Raw genomic sequence first — 21,203 nt, forward strand, 5'->3', positions numbered from 1 at the left:
GAAAAAAATATGACCATAAAAAACACGACACAAATGCGAGGTCTACTACTTATTGAGTATATGCACAAAGTTACAAACTCGCCAGGGAGGACAAAAATAAAAATAAAATTGGAGAGATAAGGATTAGTCACCTAACAAGTATTTGATAATGCTACTACTTTAAAATTTTCTTTCAAATGTGCTTAATTAAATGAAAATTTTGTCCAAAGCACTCTGAAACTAATAAACACATCATACTTTTCTCGAAGAGGAGGCATATCAACATCATCGTTGTTATCATCATCAACAGCAGCATCAACGTCAGCTGCACCAGAAGAAGAAGAAGTCGAGGAAGAAAATGTCAATGATCTGCAGCACATGTACAACAGAGTCCCAATGGCGATGATGACGATGTTGAAAACTTGAATGAACCCAATCAGCTCCATCCCTCTATCTGTTAGAGAAGAGAATGAAGCAATCGAAGCGAGTATTTGATTACAGAGAGCAGAAAGAGAATCTGAACTATTCTTGCATTTGAGACTAGATCAGATTTAGTACAGAAAAATTGAAATTGTACTAGTTCTTGTTGAGTAAGTGCATAAAGTTACAAACACACCAGCTGAGGACAAAAATTAAAAATTTGCAGAGACAGAGACTAATCACCTAACAAGTATTTGATAATACTACAACATTAAAATTTTCTTTCAAATATCACTTAAAAATCCGAATATAATTTAGGTGTACGTTTATTTTCTATTTTAACCCTTTGCTAACACCAAGCCCAAGGTTAAAACCAAATGACACGTCCTCTTTTTTCGTTATTCTCGAACTCAACATCTTGATTCTTTCACCACGAACGGCCTCAACAACCTCCGATTCCATCGAAACTTACCATATCTTGTGTCGTGGAAGAAAAATGCTCTCTTTCAATTTTCCCTAATTTAATGATATAATAAAACTAAAAATTTGGATCTTAAACTCTAAAATCAGAGAAGTCTTTCCATATAAAACAGCTCCAACAGGGTTTTCTCCTAGATGTTGAGGTCATTAATTCTGTTACACTCAACCCCCGATTTTTAAAAGGGTTTTTATCACAAATGGTTCCTAAAATTGACTCACCCAATCAAGATGAAATTGAAAATCAATCAATGTAGTCTCTGAAAATGGTTGTTGCAAATCAATGTAGTTCTTCCGTCACAATTCCGTTAAAATTTTTGTTAAGTGCTGATGTGGCACATAAATGGATCCCGCAAATTTAATTAAATATTATTATGTGAATAAAAAATATTTAAATAATAAAAAACAATTGTTACTTTTTATAATTAAAATTTTAATAAAAAAAAGAGAATAAGGAGATGATTGAACCCTCCTTTTCATAGAAATATTCACAGAAATGATGAAATTGGAAGGACAAAATCCAGTTTCCCATATGAAAGTCACATCAAACTCATAAATCCACAATTCAGAAAAGGATCTCATCGCCCTAAGTCACCAGATTTTAAAGCTCTTTGAGGTTTTTTCAAAGGCTTTGGGTCGCGTCTCCATCGCCACTAGTGAATCCTCCACCTCCACTCTCTCTCTCTCTCTCTCTCTCTCTGATAATATCAATTTCTCACCCTCATCATTCGAATCTTGAAAAAAAGTGAAGATTTTCTCTTTTTTCTTTTGCTTTTCCCCTTCTTTTTCCTCTGATACGTTGGATAGATGTCGACCCTTTGCTCACTTTTTCCTTTTGCGTTAATTAGAGATTGATCTTTGGTGTTTGATAAATTTAATCTGAACCTCAGCACAGTAAAGCTCTAATCTTTGTTGGATCTCATTTGGGAAACAAAAAACTCAAGTTTTGTGCTTTTTATTGTAATTAGAGAGTTTTTTTTTTTTTGGATTTCGTTTTCTGTGGCAATTAGTTAGTGTGGGAATTATTTCAGGTGTAAAATGGCTTCGAAAGCGAACGCAGATGGTCAGACTAGGAGCTTGGGATTTATCCTTCCAATTTCATCATTTCTGTGAATAGGAGGGGAAAAAGATGATGTACAGTGTTCGATCATCTCCTTCTTCTTTTTTTTTAATATTTTAATTATAAAAAATAACAATTGTTTTTATTATTTAAATATTTTTTATTCACATAATAATATTTAATTAAATTTGTGGGACCCATTTATGTGCTACCTTAGCCCTTAATAGAAATTTTAACGGAATTATGACGGAATGACTACATTGATTTGCAAGGACTACATTGATTGATTTTCAATTTCAAGGACCATTTTGATTGGATTGGTCAATTTCAGATACCATTTGTGATAAAAACCCTTTTTAAAAATAGTTTTGAGTTTTTATTTAAAAAATTATTTTTGGGTCTTAATGTGTGTGCCCGTGGAACCCTCTTTCCTTTTTGGTCTCCCCTACCTGTCCTCTTTTCTTCTTTTTTTCCTTTGGACTCGTGAGTCATTTCTCTCACTTTCTCTGCAACTTTCTCCTTCCCTCCCCTAGAATCAGCACACACGCGCACCCATTGACAGTCACCACCTCATCCACCCCCACCTAAACCTTCCAATGTGATCCACGAAACTTGGAGCAAGGTTGGAGCACACCCAAAACCTCCCCGTTCTCGTGGTGTCGTGGCGTTGCCACTGTGCATCTCCTTCTCTGGCGAGTTTTTTGATTTCTGATGATCGCAAGTCCTAAGAATCACCTAAAACTTCTTGGATCATACTTTGGGTGGTATTTCTAGTTTTTTTAAGACGTTTGGTGCAGGAAATGTCCCTGGAAACTCAAATCTAGTTTCCGACGAGAAACCAACGGCTTTCGAGCCAATTTCCAACCAAACCACATCGATTTGGCCAGCGTGCAAGGTATCAATCTCTTTGTCTCGCTGAGAACTACAACTTTCCTTTTTGAATCACCCTATTTCGTTGAGTAATGAAGAAGTTATATCCATTTGAATCTTACCCAGTTTCTGACGACCTCTGAGGTTTTCGAGGCGTTTTCAGGCCAAACCATGGCGAGTTAGATGTCGTGTGAGGTACCATTATCTTTGTCTCGTCGAGAACTACAACTTTCATTTTTTGTTTTACTCAATTTCATTGAGTATTGACAAAGTTATGAATGTTTAAATTGTCTAAAATTCCAGTTGAAATCCGGCCTTCTTCTTCCTTTGGGTTCGGCGACCCATGTTTTGAATTTGGGCTGGGCTTTCTAGCCCAAAGACCTAGTGAGTTGAGGCCTATTTGGGTCGTACAAAAAGGGCCTAAGGCACGTGAAACCCCAACCCATTAACCCTAAAACCCTTGAGCCCAAACCCTTAGAACCAGCCCTTGTGGCCAACCCGAAACCCTTTAGCCCATTAATTCTATAACCCTAACCCAAATCCCTTTAAACCTTAAACCCTAACCGGCCCAACCCATTACCCCTTTAAGCCCTAACCCATTAACTTAACCTTTAACCCTAGCCCAAGTCCTTACTAAACCCTAAACCCTAGCTGGTCCAACCCCTTTATGGGGAATATTCTGTTAGGGAATATTCCATTAGGGAATATTGACTTTTACGAAATTTAACTGGGACCCTTCTTAGGGTAATTCGACGTCTTGAATCCGTTTCCGAAGTTCGTATTCCCAAATTCAATTGTTATAATATAGTTTTATTAATTGGACCCTTTATGTGCTTAGGGGCAATTTATTATGGTGTTCTGTCTCCGCTAGTTTGCGTGGCTCTCAGCGGCGAAGTATCTGTGAGTGGACCCCTTCTAAAAATGCATGTTTTAATAGTAGAAATGCATACATAAAAAGCATGATTTGATGATTACGTTTTATGAAACGTTTTGTGAGATAAAATGCTTATTGAGGCTAGTTTGAATTATTACTATTTTTCTTATAACCCGTGTTCTTATAGAATATTTGATAGATGATGATATAATATTTAGAACATGTTTAGAACACCTCTTTATAGTATAGATGATGGATGACTTTATACTATGAAGTTGTTTTTCAATATATATATATGTAGGGCTGGTTCGGTATGGGATACCGAACCGAAACCCTTGTCCCGATTCCCAAACCGAAATTTTCGGGATTCCTAATTTCAAGACCTGATGCGAAAATTACTTGACACTCAAATTAAACCCTCTTTTTGACAATTGTAGTATAGATGTAAGTAGGGTATCGTTCTAGGCCGGGGATTAGGAGGGATTGCTAATCTATTCTAAATTAATTTAAAAATATTAAACAAGACTCAATGACACAAAATTAGGCTAAAAACTCTAATAACTTGAAACACACTTAGAATGACTCAAAATAATGAAAACAATCAAATTAGACACTAGGAACTGAAATGGACGGAAATTGAATTAAAAGACTAACAACAATGAAAACTAACTAAATAATATAATTTAATAATGGGGGGTTTGGTTTTGACGAGAAGTAAATTAAACTTAAATAAATTACAGAATTGACAAAAACATGAAATTAAGGTGAAAGGATAGGTGACGGACTAGCTAGAGGGTTCTTCTCCACACATGACACATATGCAACCTAAATTGATTTTCAGTTGTTCTTTCAATAAATTGTAAATCTCAATACTTCAGATTAACCGTGAACAGCACTTTTTTAATCTTCAAGTTTTCCTTAAGTTATTGAATTGGACGGAAAAACGCATACAACAATTCAAAACATTCTTCAAAAGTCCCCTACGTGAAAAGCACAATAGAGATACAATCAAAGATCATTAAACTTTGTGAAAACTATAAGCATTGACGAGACATTCGTAACTATGGAATACGCATGATACTCTTGCCAAGAATTCACTTAACACGATTGTGGATAACAACCTTCACTACTTGTGAATATAAGTTCATAACGATTAGGTGAAATTCACTTATATTCTAGCATCAAATTCATGCATGTAAATTAAGTATGCATTCTTAATCGACATACAAAAATAAGTTATCAATCAAGCAGTTAAGCAAATTAAATCACAACTCAGAAATCACAACTGAAAGTAATCAATTCATATTACAAATATATTCATGGTTTTGAATTAACCTCTAGCCAAAATAAAATTAGTTACATATTATTCTCAAATTAAACCAAAAGTTAAACATGAGTTTAGGAAAATAGAACCGAAATAAGAGAGTGCAGAGGTTTCCTCTTTCCCTTGCCAAGCAGTGGCGTGAGCTCTCTATTTTTCTTCTTCTTGTTTTTCTGCTCTCCGTTTGCTCTCTGCCCAGCTGCAAAGGCAGCTTTGCTTCTCTCCCCACGCCTAACTTCCACGCTGCCAAAGGCAGCTTGTATCCTCCACGAGGTCTCCTTCCAATCCCCCGTTTCTCTCACTTTTTCTGCTCCATTTTCCCCCTATTAAAATTGTCCATATGTTGTAATATATTATATATGAATGGTAGTGCTTTGCCTATAAACCAAATGATGAAAAGCAGGAGCACCGAAAACTCCTAGTGGAAAGACATCTTTTAGCTGGACATCTTCATTTCCATTCCTGCTGTCCAATTCTTTCTCCTGCGTCAGTCCCGCACTCCTCACCTCTTATTCTTTTTTTTTCTTTTGTTTTTGCCATCATGCACTCCTTCCTTTTCTTCTTTATTTTCTCCTTCTTTGCCGTTCCTTTCTTCTTCTACAAAACATGAATCATGATGATGTTTCAAACATCATCATGACTTATCATTATTATTATTTTTATTAATTTTATTTAAAAGATGATCTACACAGACAGTTTTGACGAATTTATTACACAAAATTTAACTTGTTCTATTTTTATTTTCTTTGCTAGACAAATCCTATAATACGCAAAAACAAAGTAAATAGCTCAAAAATATAAGGAACTAACTAAGAAAAGACGAGTGAATTCGAAGTAAAAATATATATAAATATGATCCGATCAAATACCCACACACTTAACTTTTGCTAGTCCTCAAGCAAAACAAAGAAAACAAGAACAAGAAGTAACAAGAAAAACATTAGCTTCCCCCTATGTGACCCTCATAGAATTTCATTCGAGAACACAAATCATCAAGAACCATAGCTAGCATCAAGGAACTAATCCAAGTTCATCTTCCTTATTCAAATATTAGCAGTAATCTTTAAATCATCCTTGAAGTGTAGTGTGTGAGATAGCCATGCTAATGCAATTTCAAAATTTTTATATTTTTAAAATCACCATATGCAAACTAGCAACCTTCTCACGGGATATACACTCAATCACACATGTGTTTAGTTTAAATGTGTTTCGCTCAAAGAATCAAATGTGAAATTTCTACCATAAGCTTGCATAAAGATCTCATCTCCACAATCATAATTGCAAAACTTAAATCAAGAGGACTTTTATTGGATGTAATGAGGTTTAGGGAGAGGGTTATTGAAATGAAAGAATAGGTAAACACAAGTTCCAAGCTACATTGCAAGCAATTCTTTTCTTTAGATTTATAAGAACTCAACATTTCCAACGATTCTTTTAGCACCTCTAACCACACCCTTAAACTGAAACTTGAACAACTTTTTATTTTCTTTGTGTACAATCTTTCTTTTTCTTTTTCTTTTCTTCTCTCTTTTTTTTTTTTTTTTTTTTTGTTTTTTTAAATACAAACATGAAATACCCCCACACTTATTCTTTTGCCAAACACCTTTAAAGTACTTCATAAACGTTTCTCATAAGACAATCTCGCATTGCTCACTTGGAAAGGGTAAGGAAAAATGTTTCAGGTATAAGGGTAGACATATCTGGTGATAAGAAATAAAAGGCTCAACATACACGGCTCAAATTGGCAATCTAATGATATCATTTTTATTTGGGAAACATGGTTATTTGGGCCATAGTGGTAAACCTAATGCCTCTATCATTTCCAAGTTCATGCAATCAATGACAAGCATTTCGAAAGATCGTTACGCAAGTTCTAGAGATGTATCTCACATAAGTTCATCACATATGAAAGAATAGGAGTGTACGAAAAATGCACACACTTTCAATCGGCTCAAAAACTCACATAGGATGTATATGGTCACTAAATTCACATATGAAGCTTTAAGTCATACTTTAGTTTCACATTAACAAGGCTATGTGCATTTGGTTTTTCAAAGATGGTCAAACATGTACAAAACTAACAAGAGAATTAGGAATTTCACAAAACACATGTTAACTAAGTTCTTGATGATCATGGTTCAAATTTGATCCAATTATATCATTGGGTCGGGAAACTAACAAAAATCTAATTTAAAACAATAAGGGAAACAAGACAATATTTTTGGATTTTTTTTTAAATTTTCCGAAATTTTTTTTTTTTTAAATTTTTTTTTTTTAAAAGAAAACAAAACTAATTAAGAAAACAAATAGCAACAACACGGAAACAAATGAAACTCGTTCGTAGTTGAAGGTACAAAAAAAAATTTCAATTTGGTCATTTTTTATACTCTTTACCCTCAAACTTAAACTGGACATTGTCCCCAATGTCAGAAAACACTATAATGCAAATAAAAATAAAATAAATAAATAATAAGAAACAAAATAAAGCAATTGGACTGAAAACTTCCCTAGTTTGCAGTAAAACCAAGCGATGACCCCCCAAGCTAAAATTCTGCAATCAACTTCAAGAGTGGAAATAACCAAAAGTTCCTGCAAAGAGAAGAAATAATTCAGTTAAGTAACGCAAGAAAATGTAAAAAGCAAACGAAAAATTGAAAATCACGATAAAAGACAATGAATAGAACTAATAAGTGATCATTGGTCGTGCTTGTTGACTTTCCACAGCTTTCCTCTTGAACGGGGTGACACTTAGCTTTTTACTTGCAAGTGATGATTTGATGATATTGTACGGCGAAGCTTTGCTCTTTGGTGATGTTGCAGTTCCTTATTTGTTCTCCAAGCAGATGTGGCAGCTTCTCTAGTTCTTCATCTCAGACTCCTTCCGCTGGGATGATTGTGCAAGCTGCATTCTTCTCTGCTTGTTTCTTCTGCACAACGGGCAGGCACGAGGGAGAGGTGTTGGTCTGTTTCTTTCTTCAATCTTTCCAAGTGCCCACCTCTTGCTCTCTTTCTCCTTGTCCTTAGTTGAGGATGAATCAGCACGTTGTCTCCACATGCTTCGAGGTATCATCTTCACTTCCCTTATAAGTGAGAAACAAAGCGAAAGCATAAGATGATGAGTACTCGAGAGCAAGGGCTGGCTGGAGAAAGGACAAGGAGAAAGCATGATATGAGATACTCTTGCTTTCAACCTTCATGATATGAAATACTTTTGCTTTGGATGGGTTGTTTGCAGGGGTATCCCAGGGGATGAAAAATACAGAGTGACTTGAGAGGGTTTGTTGGAAAGCCATTTCAGAGAGGAAGAAGTGCTGAGAGGGTGTGCCTTTGTTGTGGAAGGCGAATGTAGATACTTATAAGACTTTTCTTCACAACCGGAACTATTCCCTCACTCATTGTCGGCAGCCGGTGGATGGATGAATAGTACAAATTACGCGCTTTCTGACAAAGCTGCCCGTAATTTCCGCAAAGCTGCCAGTTGCATGTGACGAGTGACAACACGTCTGGACAAATTGATCTTTTGAAATCCGGGGTTCGGCTCGTGGTTTCTGAGCAAGCCCAGCTTTTGAGAAATGCAACGCCTCTTTTGAGAAAAGAATCCGGCTTTTGAGAAAGGAGACTCCTCTTTTGAGAAAAGAATCAGGCGTTTGAGAAAGGAGCCTCGACTCTTCGATTTGCGAGAGGACGCCTCTCTGAGGAGCGCCTCTTTGATTTCTTCCTTTTTATAGAGGCGTTAATTTTGTTCCACAACACACTTGAGCTCCCTCCTGTAAACACTCCCTTCTTGCACTTCCGAAATCTGAATCTGTCCGATCTCTTCTTTCTCAACACCTTCAGAAAATGTCTGGCCCTTCTGATCGTCGTTTTGACTTGAACATTGGTGAAGAGGCAGCTCCGCCTTCACCAGATAACATATGGCGCCCTTCCTTCATATCCCCTACAGGTCCTCTTACCGTTGGGGATTCGGTGATGAAAAATGACATGACCGCTGCAGTGGTGGCCCGGAACCTTGTCACCCCCAGAGATAACAGACTGCTCGCTAGGCGGTCTGATGAATTGGCGGTTAAGGAGTCTCTGGCTCTTAGCGTGCAGTGTGCGGGGTCTGTGTCCAACATGACCCAACGCCTATTTGCCCGAACCCGTCACGTTGAATCGTTGGTGGCTAAAATACAGAGTCTCAAAGAGGAGATTAAAGGACTCAAGCATGAAAATAAACAATTGCACAAGCTTGCACACAATTATGCCACAAACATGAAGAGGAAAATTGACCAGCTGCAGGAAAATGATGGTCAAATTTTACTTGATCACCGGAGGTTTGTGGGTTTGTTCCAACCGCATCTGCCTTCGTCTTCTGGGGCGGCACCGCGTAGTGAAGCTCCAACTGATCAACCTCTGTTGCCTTCTCCTTCTGTGGCCCCGCCGACTGCTGAAGCTCCGCCGACTACTGAAGCACCACCTGACCAATGAAAGCTATTAGTTTACACATCATTGTAAAATATTTTTACTTTTATGTTTTTTTTTTTTTTTTTTTTTTTTTTTTTTTTTTTTTTTTAATCAATGTAAAATATGTAAATCAATGTAAAAAGACTTTGTTTAACCTTCCCCCACACTTAAACTAAATAACACAAACTCACAGAAATCAACCAAATAACACAACTAACTGAACAAAACAAAATGAAAGCAGTAAAGATAAGGGTGTAAGAATGCAAATCTGATTTGGTTAGCGATTCCAAAGTCTCCCTTCGTTGAATGCTTGGGTTGCCTCCCAAGAAGCGCTTGATTTAACGTCTTTAGCCGGACGAATCTTTCCTTTAAACTCCACTCGGCTCCAAAGCATGGAATTTATCTTTTAATGGGAGGTGATACTTGAAATGATTTGGCAATGGTTTAAATTCAAGAGTGGGTGCCTGAATCATCAAAATCAGAAACATGTTAGTATAAATTAAAATTGAAATTGGAGAAGATGGCTTACTTTCTTTTTCCGACACAAACTCAATGACAAACACCACATCTTTGAACATTTCCGGGACTTTGAACTGGGCCAGGTTTACTATGATGGTTGTGGCTTGTCCCGTGTCATCAAACTCAACTGCTTTGGGCTTGATTGTCTCATGCACAACCTCTTGGATGTATTCTTGATATGCTTCAACCACTTCATTCTCTTGAATCCCTTTTCTTGGTGTGCAAGGTTCTTTGAACGTTTCAATACCATCGGGAACTTGTTTTGGTGCACCAAGAATTGAGATATCACTTTGCACTTTTGGAAGAGCTTCCACAATGTCTTTTTCACTCTCTTTGATATTTGGAATAAAAAACCTGCAAGGACAAAGGACATTCGGTGGAATAATGTTAGAATGAAGTGAATTTAGAACTTCCTCACCTGAGTTGGATGACATAGGGATTTGAGGAGCTTGCAGCAAGAATTCTTCTAAACTGCCCAGGTCGTCCTCCTCCTCTTCTGCTTGCAGCAGCAATTCATCCATGTTCGGGCTGTGTTTGGATGGTTCTGGGACAACTTCATCCTTCATGTCACCTTGCTCTTGAATTTGTACCATGAATTCCATAATCTCTCCCATTTGACTCTTCAATTTATCCAACTCCTTGTCTTGATTTTGTTGGTCCTGCGTCAAAGAGGTTAGTACTTGAAGAATTTGATCACTATCCATGGACATACTTGAATTAGATTGGAATTGTTGTGGGGTATGCGGTGGTGGCTGTATAGGTGTGGTGTAGAACTCCTCATATGGCTGCCAATATGCATCTTGTTGAGCCTCCTTGGCTTGATTTTGTGAGCCCTGCACCAAACAATTTAATTCATTAAGAATTTGATTATAATTTATTGACGAACCTGAGTTTGATTGAGCATATTGCATAGGTTTTGAATAGAACTCCTCCTCTTGCTGCCAATATCCATCTTGTTGGAATTGTTGAGGTTCCCCCCACATATAATTTGAATGACCTCTCCAATCTGAATTGCAAGCGTTGGTAAACATGTTGCCCCTTGATTGGTTATAGCCTTGATATCCCCAAACATCTTCATTTGCAGAAAATTGAGGACTTTGATAACCTTGCCCATATGGCACATCAAATGTAGGGGCACTTTGCATTGTGGTCCTTTCGGCATATTGTGACAATGTAGAAGTAAGATTTGCCAGTTGAGCTTGAATGCTAGCAAAATCCATGTCTTGCTCCATTTGTACCTAAAATCAAAGAAAAAAATAAATCAAATATCAAAAGTAAAATACACAAACACCAATATAAACATAAACAAAAACAAAAATAAAGGGATTAGCAAAGTTGCTAATCCTCGGCAACGGCGCCAAAATTTGATGCGAAAATTACTTGACACACAAATTAAACCCTCTTTTTGACAATTGTAGTATAGATGTAAGTAGGGTATCGTTCTAGGCCGGGGATTAGGAGGGATTGCTAATCTATTCTAAATTAATTTAAAAATATTAAACAAGACTCAATGACACAAAATTAGGCTAAAAACTCTAATAACTCGAAACACACTTAGAATGACTCAAAATAATGAAAACAATCAAATTAGACACTAGGAACTGAAATGGACGGAAATTGAATTAAAAGACTAACAACAATGAAAACTAACTAAATAATATAATTTAATAATGGGGGGTTTGGTTTTGACGAGAAGTAAATTAAACTTACCCAGCCCTAGTGAGCAAGCCATACAAGACATTTGGTTCCAAGTTTGGTCAAATCTCTGCATACATTTCCTCTTCCCGGAAAGTGGAAATTAAGGTAATCCCTCTGCAACTTTCAACTTCTTAATAATTTCCTGAGGCTGAGGTGCAGTTCATCCTTCCTTAATTACATTTGTCTCTTACTTAGCATTTAATCTCTCTGCAATTTTGAACTTTTTATTTACGCTCCGACAGTTCTCTATGACAACACAATCTCTTGTTGTATCTTTAATATAGTAAAAAAGATGGTAAATTTCTGGTTTAAGATCCGGAGAGGATCTTCGTTGTAATTTATTTCGGTTATTGAAAAGAAAAAATGGTAAAATCAATATGTATTATGTATGAATTTGGCAAAAAATGAGCTTGGTTATGGTGAAAGTATGATGCTTTGACTTGTGGGTTTGCAGTTTATGAATGATATGGCTGATTCTTCTTCTGCTTCGGATACCGTCTGTCAAGAAAAATATTATGTGTTTCTTAGTTTCAGAGGTGTTGACACCCGCGATACTTTCACCAGCCATCTCTATTCCGCTTTAGTTCGGAAGAAAATTGAGACCTACATTGATTACAAGCTTGAGAGTGGGGATAAAATTGCACCTAACCTTATAGAAGCAATTGAAAAATCAAAGCTTTCGGTCGTCATTTTCTCGAAAAACTATGCTTCTTCCACATGGTGTTTGGAGGAACTTGCGCATATACTAGAATGCAAGGATAGATACGGACAGATTGTCGTACCCATTTTTTACGGCATAGATCCATCCCATGTACGAAAACAGCAGGGGAGTTATGGAGATGCATTTGCTCAACTTGAATAACGTTTCAAGGACAGTATGGACAAGGTGCTCAAGTGGAGGGCTGCTTTGACGGATGCAGCCGATATCTCTGGGTTTGATGCCTCAAACAAAACAGGGTAACTAACTATCTAACTTGTATCAATTTCTACTACAATAATTGTTAAGGCATACTAAATGCATACTGTTTGTGCTGCACAATCATATTTTCCAGGACAGAGGCCGATTTTGTTGAGAAAGTTGCCCGAGATGTTTTGAGTAAATTGAATCACAAATCGTCAAGCAACTTAAAGGGCCTGGTCGGAATTGAAATCCAAATTGAGCAAATTGAATCATTATTATGCATTGATTCACCAGATGTTAGCACTGTGGGTATTTGGGGAATGGGTGGTATTGGCAAGACCACCCTTGCTGAAGGTGTTTTTCACCGACTCACTTCTAAATTTGAGGCTTCATGTTTTCTTCCAAATGTGAGGGAGGAGTCAGAAAGACATGGACTAAAGCACTTGCGGAATGTACTTCTTCGTGAGATACTAAACGAAAAAGATCTAAATATTGACACTCCATCCATAGGACGAAGTTTTGTTCGAGAAAGGCTCAGCCGTACAAAGGTACTCATTGTTCTTGACGATGTGAATGATTCTAGCCAATTGGAACTTCTAGTTGGTGATGATATTCAGTTTGGATGCGGAAGTTGAATCATTATAACAACTAGAGACAGACGACTACTTAACAAAATGGCTGATGCTGACAAGATATTCAAGGTTGAGGGATTAAGGTGTGATGAAGCTCTTCAGCTCTTTCATTTGCACGCTTTCAAAAATGACTCTATGGGGTCATATTATACAGAGTTGTCAAGAATGGTTGTAGATTATGCCGGAGGCATACCACTAGCTCTTATAATTTTGGGCTCCTTATTCCTTCACTGCGAGAGCAAACAAGACTGGGAAGATCAATTGAACGAGTTGAAAAAGTTTCCCAACCGTAAAATTCTTAATGTGTTGAGACTAAGTTACGATGGATTAGAAAAAAATGCAAAGGAGATATTTCTTGATATAGCATGTTTTTACAAAGGGATGGATACACGTCTTGCAAAAGAAATGTTAGATATTCGTGGTTTTTTTGCAGGAGGTATTAAAGTTCTCATTGATAAGTCTCTCATTTCAATTTCAGAGATGAACTTCCTAGAAATGCATGATTTACTACAAGAAATGGGACTGGAAATGGTTCGTGAGAAATGTATTGAGGAGCCCGGAAAACGCAGTAGGTTATTCATTGAGGAGGATGTCTCTCATGTATTGAAGAATAATACAGTAAGAGCCAAATGCATTCATTTTCTTTTTCTATAAAAAAAAAAAGAAAAAAAAATCTTGAATTCTATGAAAGACACCAAGAAGTAACTCATTTATGATTAAAAAAAAAATCAGAATATTTTGTTGTCTACTGCATCCTCGTTTATACTTCTGGTCTTTTGTTTGTCAGGGAACTGCAACAGTTGAATGCATATTCTTTAATATGTCTAAGATTAAAGAGCTACACTTGAATCCCGCAGCCTTCAAAAAGATGTATAATCTGAGAGTGCTGGAGGTCTATAATTCTTCTAGCTTGGACAATAAGTGCAGCAAATTGTACCTTCCTGAAGGTCTTCAACATATGTATCTCCCTAGCATTACCCATATGTAAATAAGGAGGGAGGGTAGAGATCAGATTCCTCAACATCACCAAAAAGGATAACTTCATATAGATTCAATTTTGTTAGCCATTAGTAAAATTAGTCCACTTCATGAAATAGGTCCAATAAGTGAGATTCCATTAGGCCTAAGGCTGGATAAAGAGGACTGGGAGCGCAGCTCCAGTCGCCAGCCAAAGGGCCTTTATCCTAGTGTTGTTTAATCAAATGCAGCTTGTTCTCTTTCAAAAAAAAAAAAAAAAGATTCCACGTAAGCTTATTTATATTTTGTACCACATTTACCCCTTATGTTTATAAATTGTAGTAAATGCACAAATTATTTTAATTATGGGATTATTTGTGGTTTAACTAACCACTTAATTGTAGAATTAGTTATAGCAATATAATCACCTTAAACCCCAGTCCGTTTCCTCCCTCATTTATTTTTCGTTCTAAACAATTCCCCCTGTTAGATCATGGAATCAATCCTCCTTTTTCTTCTCTCTTTTTCCATGGGTGATATTTTTGTGGTCCTACCTCCAAATTCGTTCATGACGATTTCAGTTGTTACCTAGCTTCCACAATTTTTTTTACAAATTCGTTCGGTAAAACATTAGGATTTTCTGCCACTTGCAACATTTGTCATCCTATGCGACTAGACCCTGGCAAAGTTCAAGGTAATTTTGGACCGTCTTCCAAACAAAGCCCAATTAGTCGAGACCAAGGAAGAAAATATCGGTAATATCGGAAATATCGGTAGTCCGAAAACACGGAAATATCGATGGAAATATCGGGATAATATCGATATCGATAAAAATTACATGGAAACCACGGAAATTGTAAGAAAAACTTGGAAATTTTTATTGAAACTTTGTAGGATGTTTATTTAGTCAATTATCTATTAGTTTATCACAAAAAATTGGAAAGAAATGCATTGCATGATGGATTTAACATTATCAAGTTGATTATATAGTGAGCTGACAAACATTGTGAGTGTAGAAAATATGTAGTAATTAATGAAAGAAGTCTAAACACACCATAATCATTTATATATAATGAATTAGTACAATATTTTACACTTTAGTACAATATTTTTCACTTTATACTTTAGTACAATATTTGGATCATTGGATCAGAGAGCTAAAGACAGGTTTTGAATTATTTGGATCATTGGATTCTTTTTTTTCTCACACGCCACCACACACACAGAGATCGAAATTCGAGACCCCCCACACCACACACGCACACAGAGACTGAGCTCAGTCTCTCGATCCTTCCATCTCTCTTCTGAGTCTTCTCCCTTCCCTTCTCCCTTCTCCAGTTCTCCCACACACACACACACACATCATCTCTCGATCCATCGGCGCGATCCTCCTCGTCCGCGTCTCCCTCTGCTCATCCCGCGACCTCTACCTCCCCCGCGACCTCTACGTCCTGGTGTTTCACGACCTAAAAGCTTGGGCAAACGCGTACAGAGCCTGCGAGTCCAAGATCGTCGAGTAGTGTGAGGCCGGTGCCAGGATTGCGTGAGCCATTAGTGCATCGGAAAAGTGTAAGCCCCCGTGGTGGCGAGCTCTGATTGGCCAGAAAGTCACAGACTTGAATGACTTGAAGCAGAGGGAACAATGCGAGGAGAGAGAAATGGAGGGGTGTTTGACGGCGGCGAAAGAGAAGTGCGGCGGGTTCGCGAAGGAGAAGTGCTTGAAACCCTTCAGAGAAGCGAGGATTGCAGGGGTGAATGTGAAGCAGGTTGAGAGATTGGTCTGCTAGGGGACTCTGGCGGATCCGACTTCGTGGCTCAACTTGATTGGATTGGAAAAGTTGGGGGTTTTGGGTTTAGCGATGAATTATAGGGCTGGTGAATTGTTTGGTTCGAATAGTGAGTCCCGCGACCTCTACCTCTCCTCCGTCGGCGTCGGCGTCGACTTTCAAGCAATGTCGCGATAATATCGCTAATATCGCGATATTATCTCGATTTTTTGACGAAAACCTATTGGATGTGTGTGTAAATATCGGACTCCGAAAAAAACGATAATATCGGCGAAATATTGCCGATATTATCGATTTTTTATAACCTAGTCGAGACAAAGAAATGACTTAAAAAAGATGAGGACAACTAAAATATGCGCATAAATTATAGATGTGGACCTAAGACTGATAGAATTTAATTTAAGGAAAAAATAATGAAAATGGCTTGAAAACTTTGAATTTTAACGATAAGGACAAAATAAAGGGTAAAATGAATAGTACCAGGATTGATTTTTTAGTGTATGTGGACCTAAGACTGATAGAATTTAATTTAAGGAAAAAATAATGAAAATGACTTGAAAACTTTGAATTTTAACGATAAGGACAAAATAAAGGGTAAAATGAATAGTACCATGATTGATTTTTTAGTGTACAAATGTGGTTTTTCATTAAAGTGAACAGTACCAGAAACTTTTCGTTAAAGTTTCCTTTAATTTATGCGTGCACATGTGATTCGTTTTTAAAAAGTGAATAATACTTGGGTATAACAGTCAGAACCCAATCTTAAAATCAAGACAATTTGTAATTTTAAAACAATTAAAATATTCAATAATCTTATAACCAAACAGCCTTTGAACCTGCCACCAAACACACCTTTTCTCTCTCAATTTGCAACGTCGTCCATCGTCAACAAGCAAGCAGCAGAGCACCACCGTCAACCTGCAACCAAGCAGCACCATCCTAAAATAATAAGAGTCCAAAAACCCCCTACTAATAAAAAAAAAAAAAAAAAAAAAAAAAAAATATATATATATATATATATATATATATAATTATGGATAATAAAACTCATTTTCGTCCAAAATCATTAGGCGGTGCCGTCGTGGAGGAGGGAATGGGCGAGGCTCTCCAAGATCGAGACGCTTCGAAACGACAAAGTCCATCGCGGGAGGCCATCCTCACGCAATCATTGCCGTCGTCCACGACAGATGATGATGAGTGGCACTCGCCGGAGAAGAGAGGTATTGAAGGTGGCTCGCCGCAGAAGAAAGGGATTGGGGGTGGCTCGCCGGAGATTGGAAGGAAGATATGTGTTTGATCATGGGTTTAAAGAAAGATCAGAGTGTTTGGTTACAAAAATAACAAAGTACCGGAATAAACGATTGGTTCACATAAGAGCAACTCCAGTGTAGGAGCCTTCCCCAGGCTATTCACTATTTAATCTACCTAATGAATAATAACTGCCCTTAATGAATAGTGTATTCCCCTGGCAATTGCCTTTTGCATCTCCACCCCTGCATTGAATAGCCCTGGCAATTGGCAATAAAATATTAGTATTTTTTTATCTATAAAATAATACATAATAATTTTATTTGTAATTTCGGATAAGATTTTTAATCGTTCTCGTTGCGCCACGTGTCATTATCCGAAAAGTCAATAGCAATAAATTTTTTGTATTTTTGTATTTATAAAATAATTCAAAAGAATTTTATTTGTTATTTCGGATAAGATATTTAATCGTTCTCGTTGCGCCACGTGTCATTATTCGCAAAGACAATTATTGGTGATGGATTTCCGATAAGATTTTTAATAGTTGTGTCAAGGCACGTGTCATTATCTGAAAAGACAATTATTGGTGATGGATTTCTGATAAGATTTTTAACCAATCACGTCGTGCCACGTGTCACAATCCGATTACAATCTTTGATGATAGATTTCCACCAGATTTTTAACGAATGACGGCATGCCACGTGACATTATCTACAACCTAATCCTTTCTAAATCCTCCATATAATCCACCATCCATCCTCATAAATCTCACACCAATTTTCTCAAGATCTCTATCATTATTCATAGTTTATGCTTCCTTCTTCGCCAAAATCCCAATCATTATTCATAGTTTTTGCTTCATTCTTCACCAAAATCCCTATCATTATTCATAGTTTCTGCTTCTTTCTTACAATGTCTTCTTCTTCTTCTTCAAAGATGATGTGGGAAATCGAGCAAGAAGAGGAAGAATTGTTTAACCAATCTGTTGACCCTAGAAACTACCAAGCCTACGTGGCGCGCAGGCCAAGTAATCTATAAGCTAACTACGTCCTTCGGTGAATGCGGGGCGTGCCAACTCGTCGGCCGAGCTCGACCGAGGAGTAAATTTGTTGATGTTGCATTGGGTGCACGGCTGACTCCTGCGTCTTGCGATTGCAACCGAGGAAGGAACGCGTCTCGGCCTCTTGGGTTCTTGAACCTGAAGACAAGGTTACTATTCTTACGAAGTTCACGAGTCGTCGTCGTCGGATTCAGTCACAGTGATGTTATTCGTCAGAGTAAACTCACGCCGAATCGACACCAAAGTGTAAGGGCACAAATACTCAAAGCAAATATAAGTTTTAATAGTGAACGTGGTTCGGCCGTCCGAATGCCGAACTCTAAATCCCACTTGAGAGTATCCAATCATAAAATAACTCGGCGTGTAATGCGCCGAGCTCGATATACTGTAACACCTCACTTCGCCGAGGAGGCTAATGAGATGATCTCAATCAATAAGGATCCGGAAATCCTTCTCAACCGAGACTTGGATAGGTAACCAACCGTCCTCGCCACAGTGCTGTTGATGCCAACGGAAAATACTGCGAGACCGACTGATTCTACGATGACAGAGCTATCTATGCCGACTTAAGATATCACCGGTTGCTTCCACAGTGCTGTTGATGCCAACGGAAGATGTGTCAGCGAAAAGAAAATAAAAATCTCAAAGTTGTTGAGAGAGTTTGCGTAGGGCAGTTGTATGTTGAATTGCAGGGGCTTTGAATGATACACAACCTCTTCTATTTATAGCAACGGATCCCCCAAGGTCGAGTTAAAGCCCTATTCGGACTAGGACTTCTTCTCCTGATCAAACACTGACTCGACCAATCCTACTTTCATTATGACTGTGAACCTAGTCCCTTATTGAACCGGATTCGCTTTCGGGTTATTAATCCTGCCGAGACTCCTTATTGCACTAGGACTCGACCTGTTTTACGTCATGACCTAGCCGACCTAGGTTTGGAGGCCCACGTACTGAACGATCCATATCACCCTTGTCGCAAGGCCTTCCGGGCCGAGAATGATTCTATACTCGTCCCAAACTACTATTTTGGGCCTAAACATTGCCCCCTCGCTTCTGAGGCCTTCGGCCTGAACCCTCTGGTCGAGCTTTGGCCTTAAAGAAGCGAAATTAAAACGTAAAACTCAAATGCTCTCCTTTCGAGGTGCATTTATTGAACACGACTACACGATCTTGATTCTGCTAACCACCATTCTACGTGGCCTTCTTCTATAGGGCTAATCTATAATGACGTTTGGAGCGTGCAACCCTTTGAACCGTCACATCATCGTGGTCTTGTTGCTGAACGCCACCATGCCGCCTAGATCTACGAACCATTCAGCATCGTGCAGACGCCAAACCGTCTTTCACCATAAATCTCGCCGTCACACGCAATCGTGCGTCCCCCGAAACACGAACCCCTCGATCTTCTCAACTGGATTTTCTGAATGTTCATAATGATTAGCGAATTTCTCGGTCGATTCTACCCTTCAATTCGAATTTCGAACGATTACCCTTCCCTTCATCGTCCTATAAATACCGAAATCCTCTCATTTGTACTTTTACGCGTTCAAATTTTCTGAATTTCCTGCCATTGCTTTAGCGCATTCCTTTTCCCCGAGTCTTCATCCTTAAGTCTCCAACCCAGAAAACCCCTTTCACATCGTACTCTTTAACCTTCCCACAATGGCCTCCTTCATCTCTAAGCTTTCTAGGGAATGTGATCAGTGTCAAAAAATTCTTGATCAAAGCTCGATCAAAACCATACGGTTTGAGAGTGACATGAGTACTTCTCACCAAATCTTGGGCCCTCTTTTTAAAGCGGCAGTACCATCAGCCATTACTGGACTTCTCTAGGAGCATTGCCTATCATCCTTGCTCTAAGGGTTTGAATGGTCGAGATGGGATGCGGCAAAGCCTCAAGGCTCCTGGCCTTCGACCACTACAACCTGGGCAACCTGGGTCGTACGAATGGAAAAGCTCTTCGGTGAGCAATGGAAGGACCTCGGTATCTACGACGTTATCCTCCTCTCATCTATGAATGTCGTTCTCGACAAGGAGTTTCTCCTAGTCGCCCTATGCTTCTGGTGTTCGGCCACCAACACCATGATCCTCCCTCTTGGTCCCGTTGGCCCCACCATTCTTGACATCACCACCATTTTGGGAACTTCAGCAACTGGAATCCCCATCGATGCTGCCCTCTCAGGGTACCCATCGAACCTTGACCTGAAGACATTTTTCGACAGATAGGCCTTTGAGACGATGAGCAGTGAGGGTCAAATCCCCTTGAAAGAAGACGTTCAAAAACTCCACAAGAACTTCTTCAACTACAACACCCTCTATCTCCATTTTGCCGGCCGAGGAGAAGAGGCTCTGCGAGAAAGGGAACATGAGGCTTTCCTCTTCTATTGGTACAACAAGTACATTTGTTGTACCAAATCGAACAAATGCTTGGTTGAGAACATGCCGGTGGCCGAGGCCTTGGCTAGTGGTCACGCCCTGTCACTTAGCTCCAACATTCTTGCCCATCTCTTTCGCTGCCTGGCTGAGACGACCCTTCACAAGATCGACCCGTACCAGAATGGTCCCCTCTGGGTCTTTCAACTCTGGCTGCAAGTTTACTTCGCCTCCTTTCGGCCGGCAATCATCGATTTCTTGCCAACGGAAGCGCTTGGGCCTCAGCTGGCCTCTCGACCAACACCCCATCACCAAGCCAAAGAGGTATTTAGATACTTTTTTGCCCTTGATGACCTTTCCAACAACGAGTTCTTGATATGCCGTCGTCGAGAATATCCTTCCTCAATCAAGCTACCTACATCAATGTGGGGCGCAGACGAAGACGTCGACCTTCATCAGTCTTGGGGGTCATTCGTGCTCACTCGCGACCTTCCTCTCGGCTGTGATGGGAAACAAGCGGGCTGGGAAGTATACCATCCTAACTTCCTGGCTCGACAGCTTGGCTACCTCCAAGGCTGCCC

The 21,203-nt window shown here is 38.7% G+C and overlaps 1 protein-coding gene and 1 pseudogene across 1 annotated transcript; both read left to right on the forward strand.

The window, feature by feature from the left end:
• Positions 1 to 11,701: 11,701 nt before the first annotated feature.
• On the forward strand, positions 11,702 to 13,197 carry LOC103404855 (disease resistance protein Roq1-like). Its single transcript, XM_029109207.2, has 3 exons — positions 11,702 to 11,766; positions 12,116 to 12,618; positions 12,714 to 13,197. Exons 2-3 carry the CDS (start codon positions 12,539 to 12,541, stop codon positions 13,195 to 13,197), a joined length of 564 nt encoding a protein of 187 aa, XP_028965040.2. The 5' UTR covers positions 11,702 to 11,766; positions 12,116 to 12,538.
• Positions 13,198 to 13,236: 39 nt separating this feature from the next.
• On the forward strand, positions 13,237 to 16,115 carry LOC139188623 (putative disease resistance protein At4g11170; annotated as a pseudogene).
• The last annotated feature ends 5,088 nt before the right edge of the window (positions 16,116 to 21,203 follow it).

The sequence above is a fragment of the Malus domestica genome, chromosome 10 (genome assembly GCF_042453785.1).
Source record: "Malus domestica chromosome 10, GDT2T_hap1".
Lineage (NCBI taxonomy): Eukaryota > Viridiplantae > Streptophyta > Magnoliopsida > Rosales > Rosaceae > Malus > Malus domestica.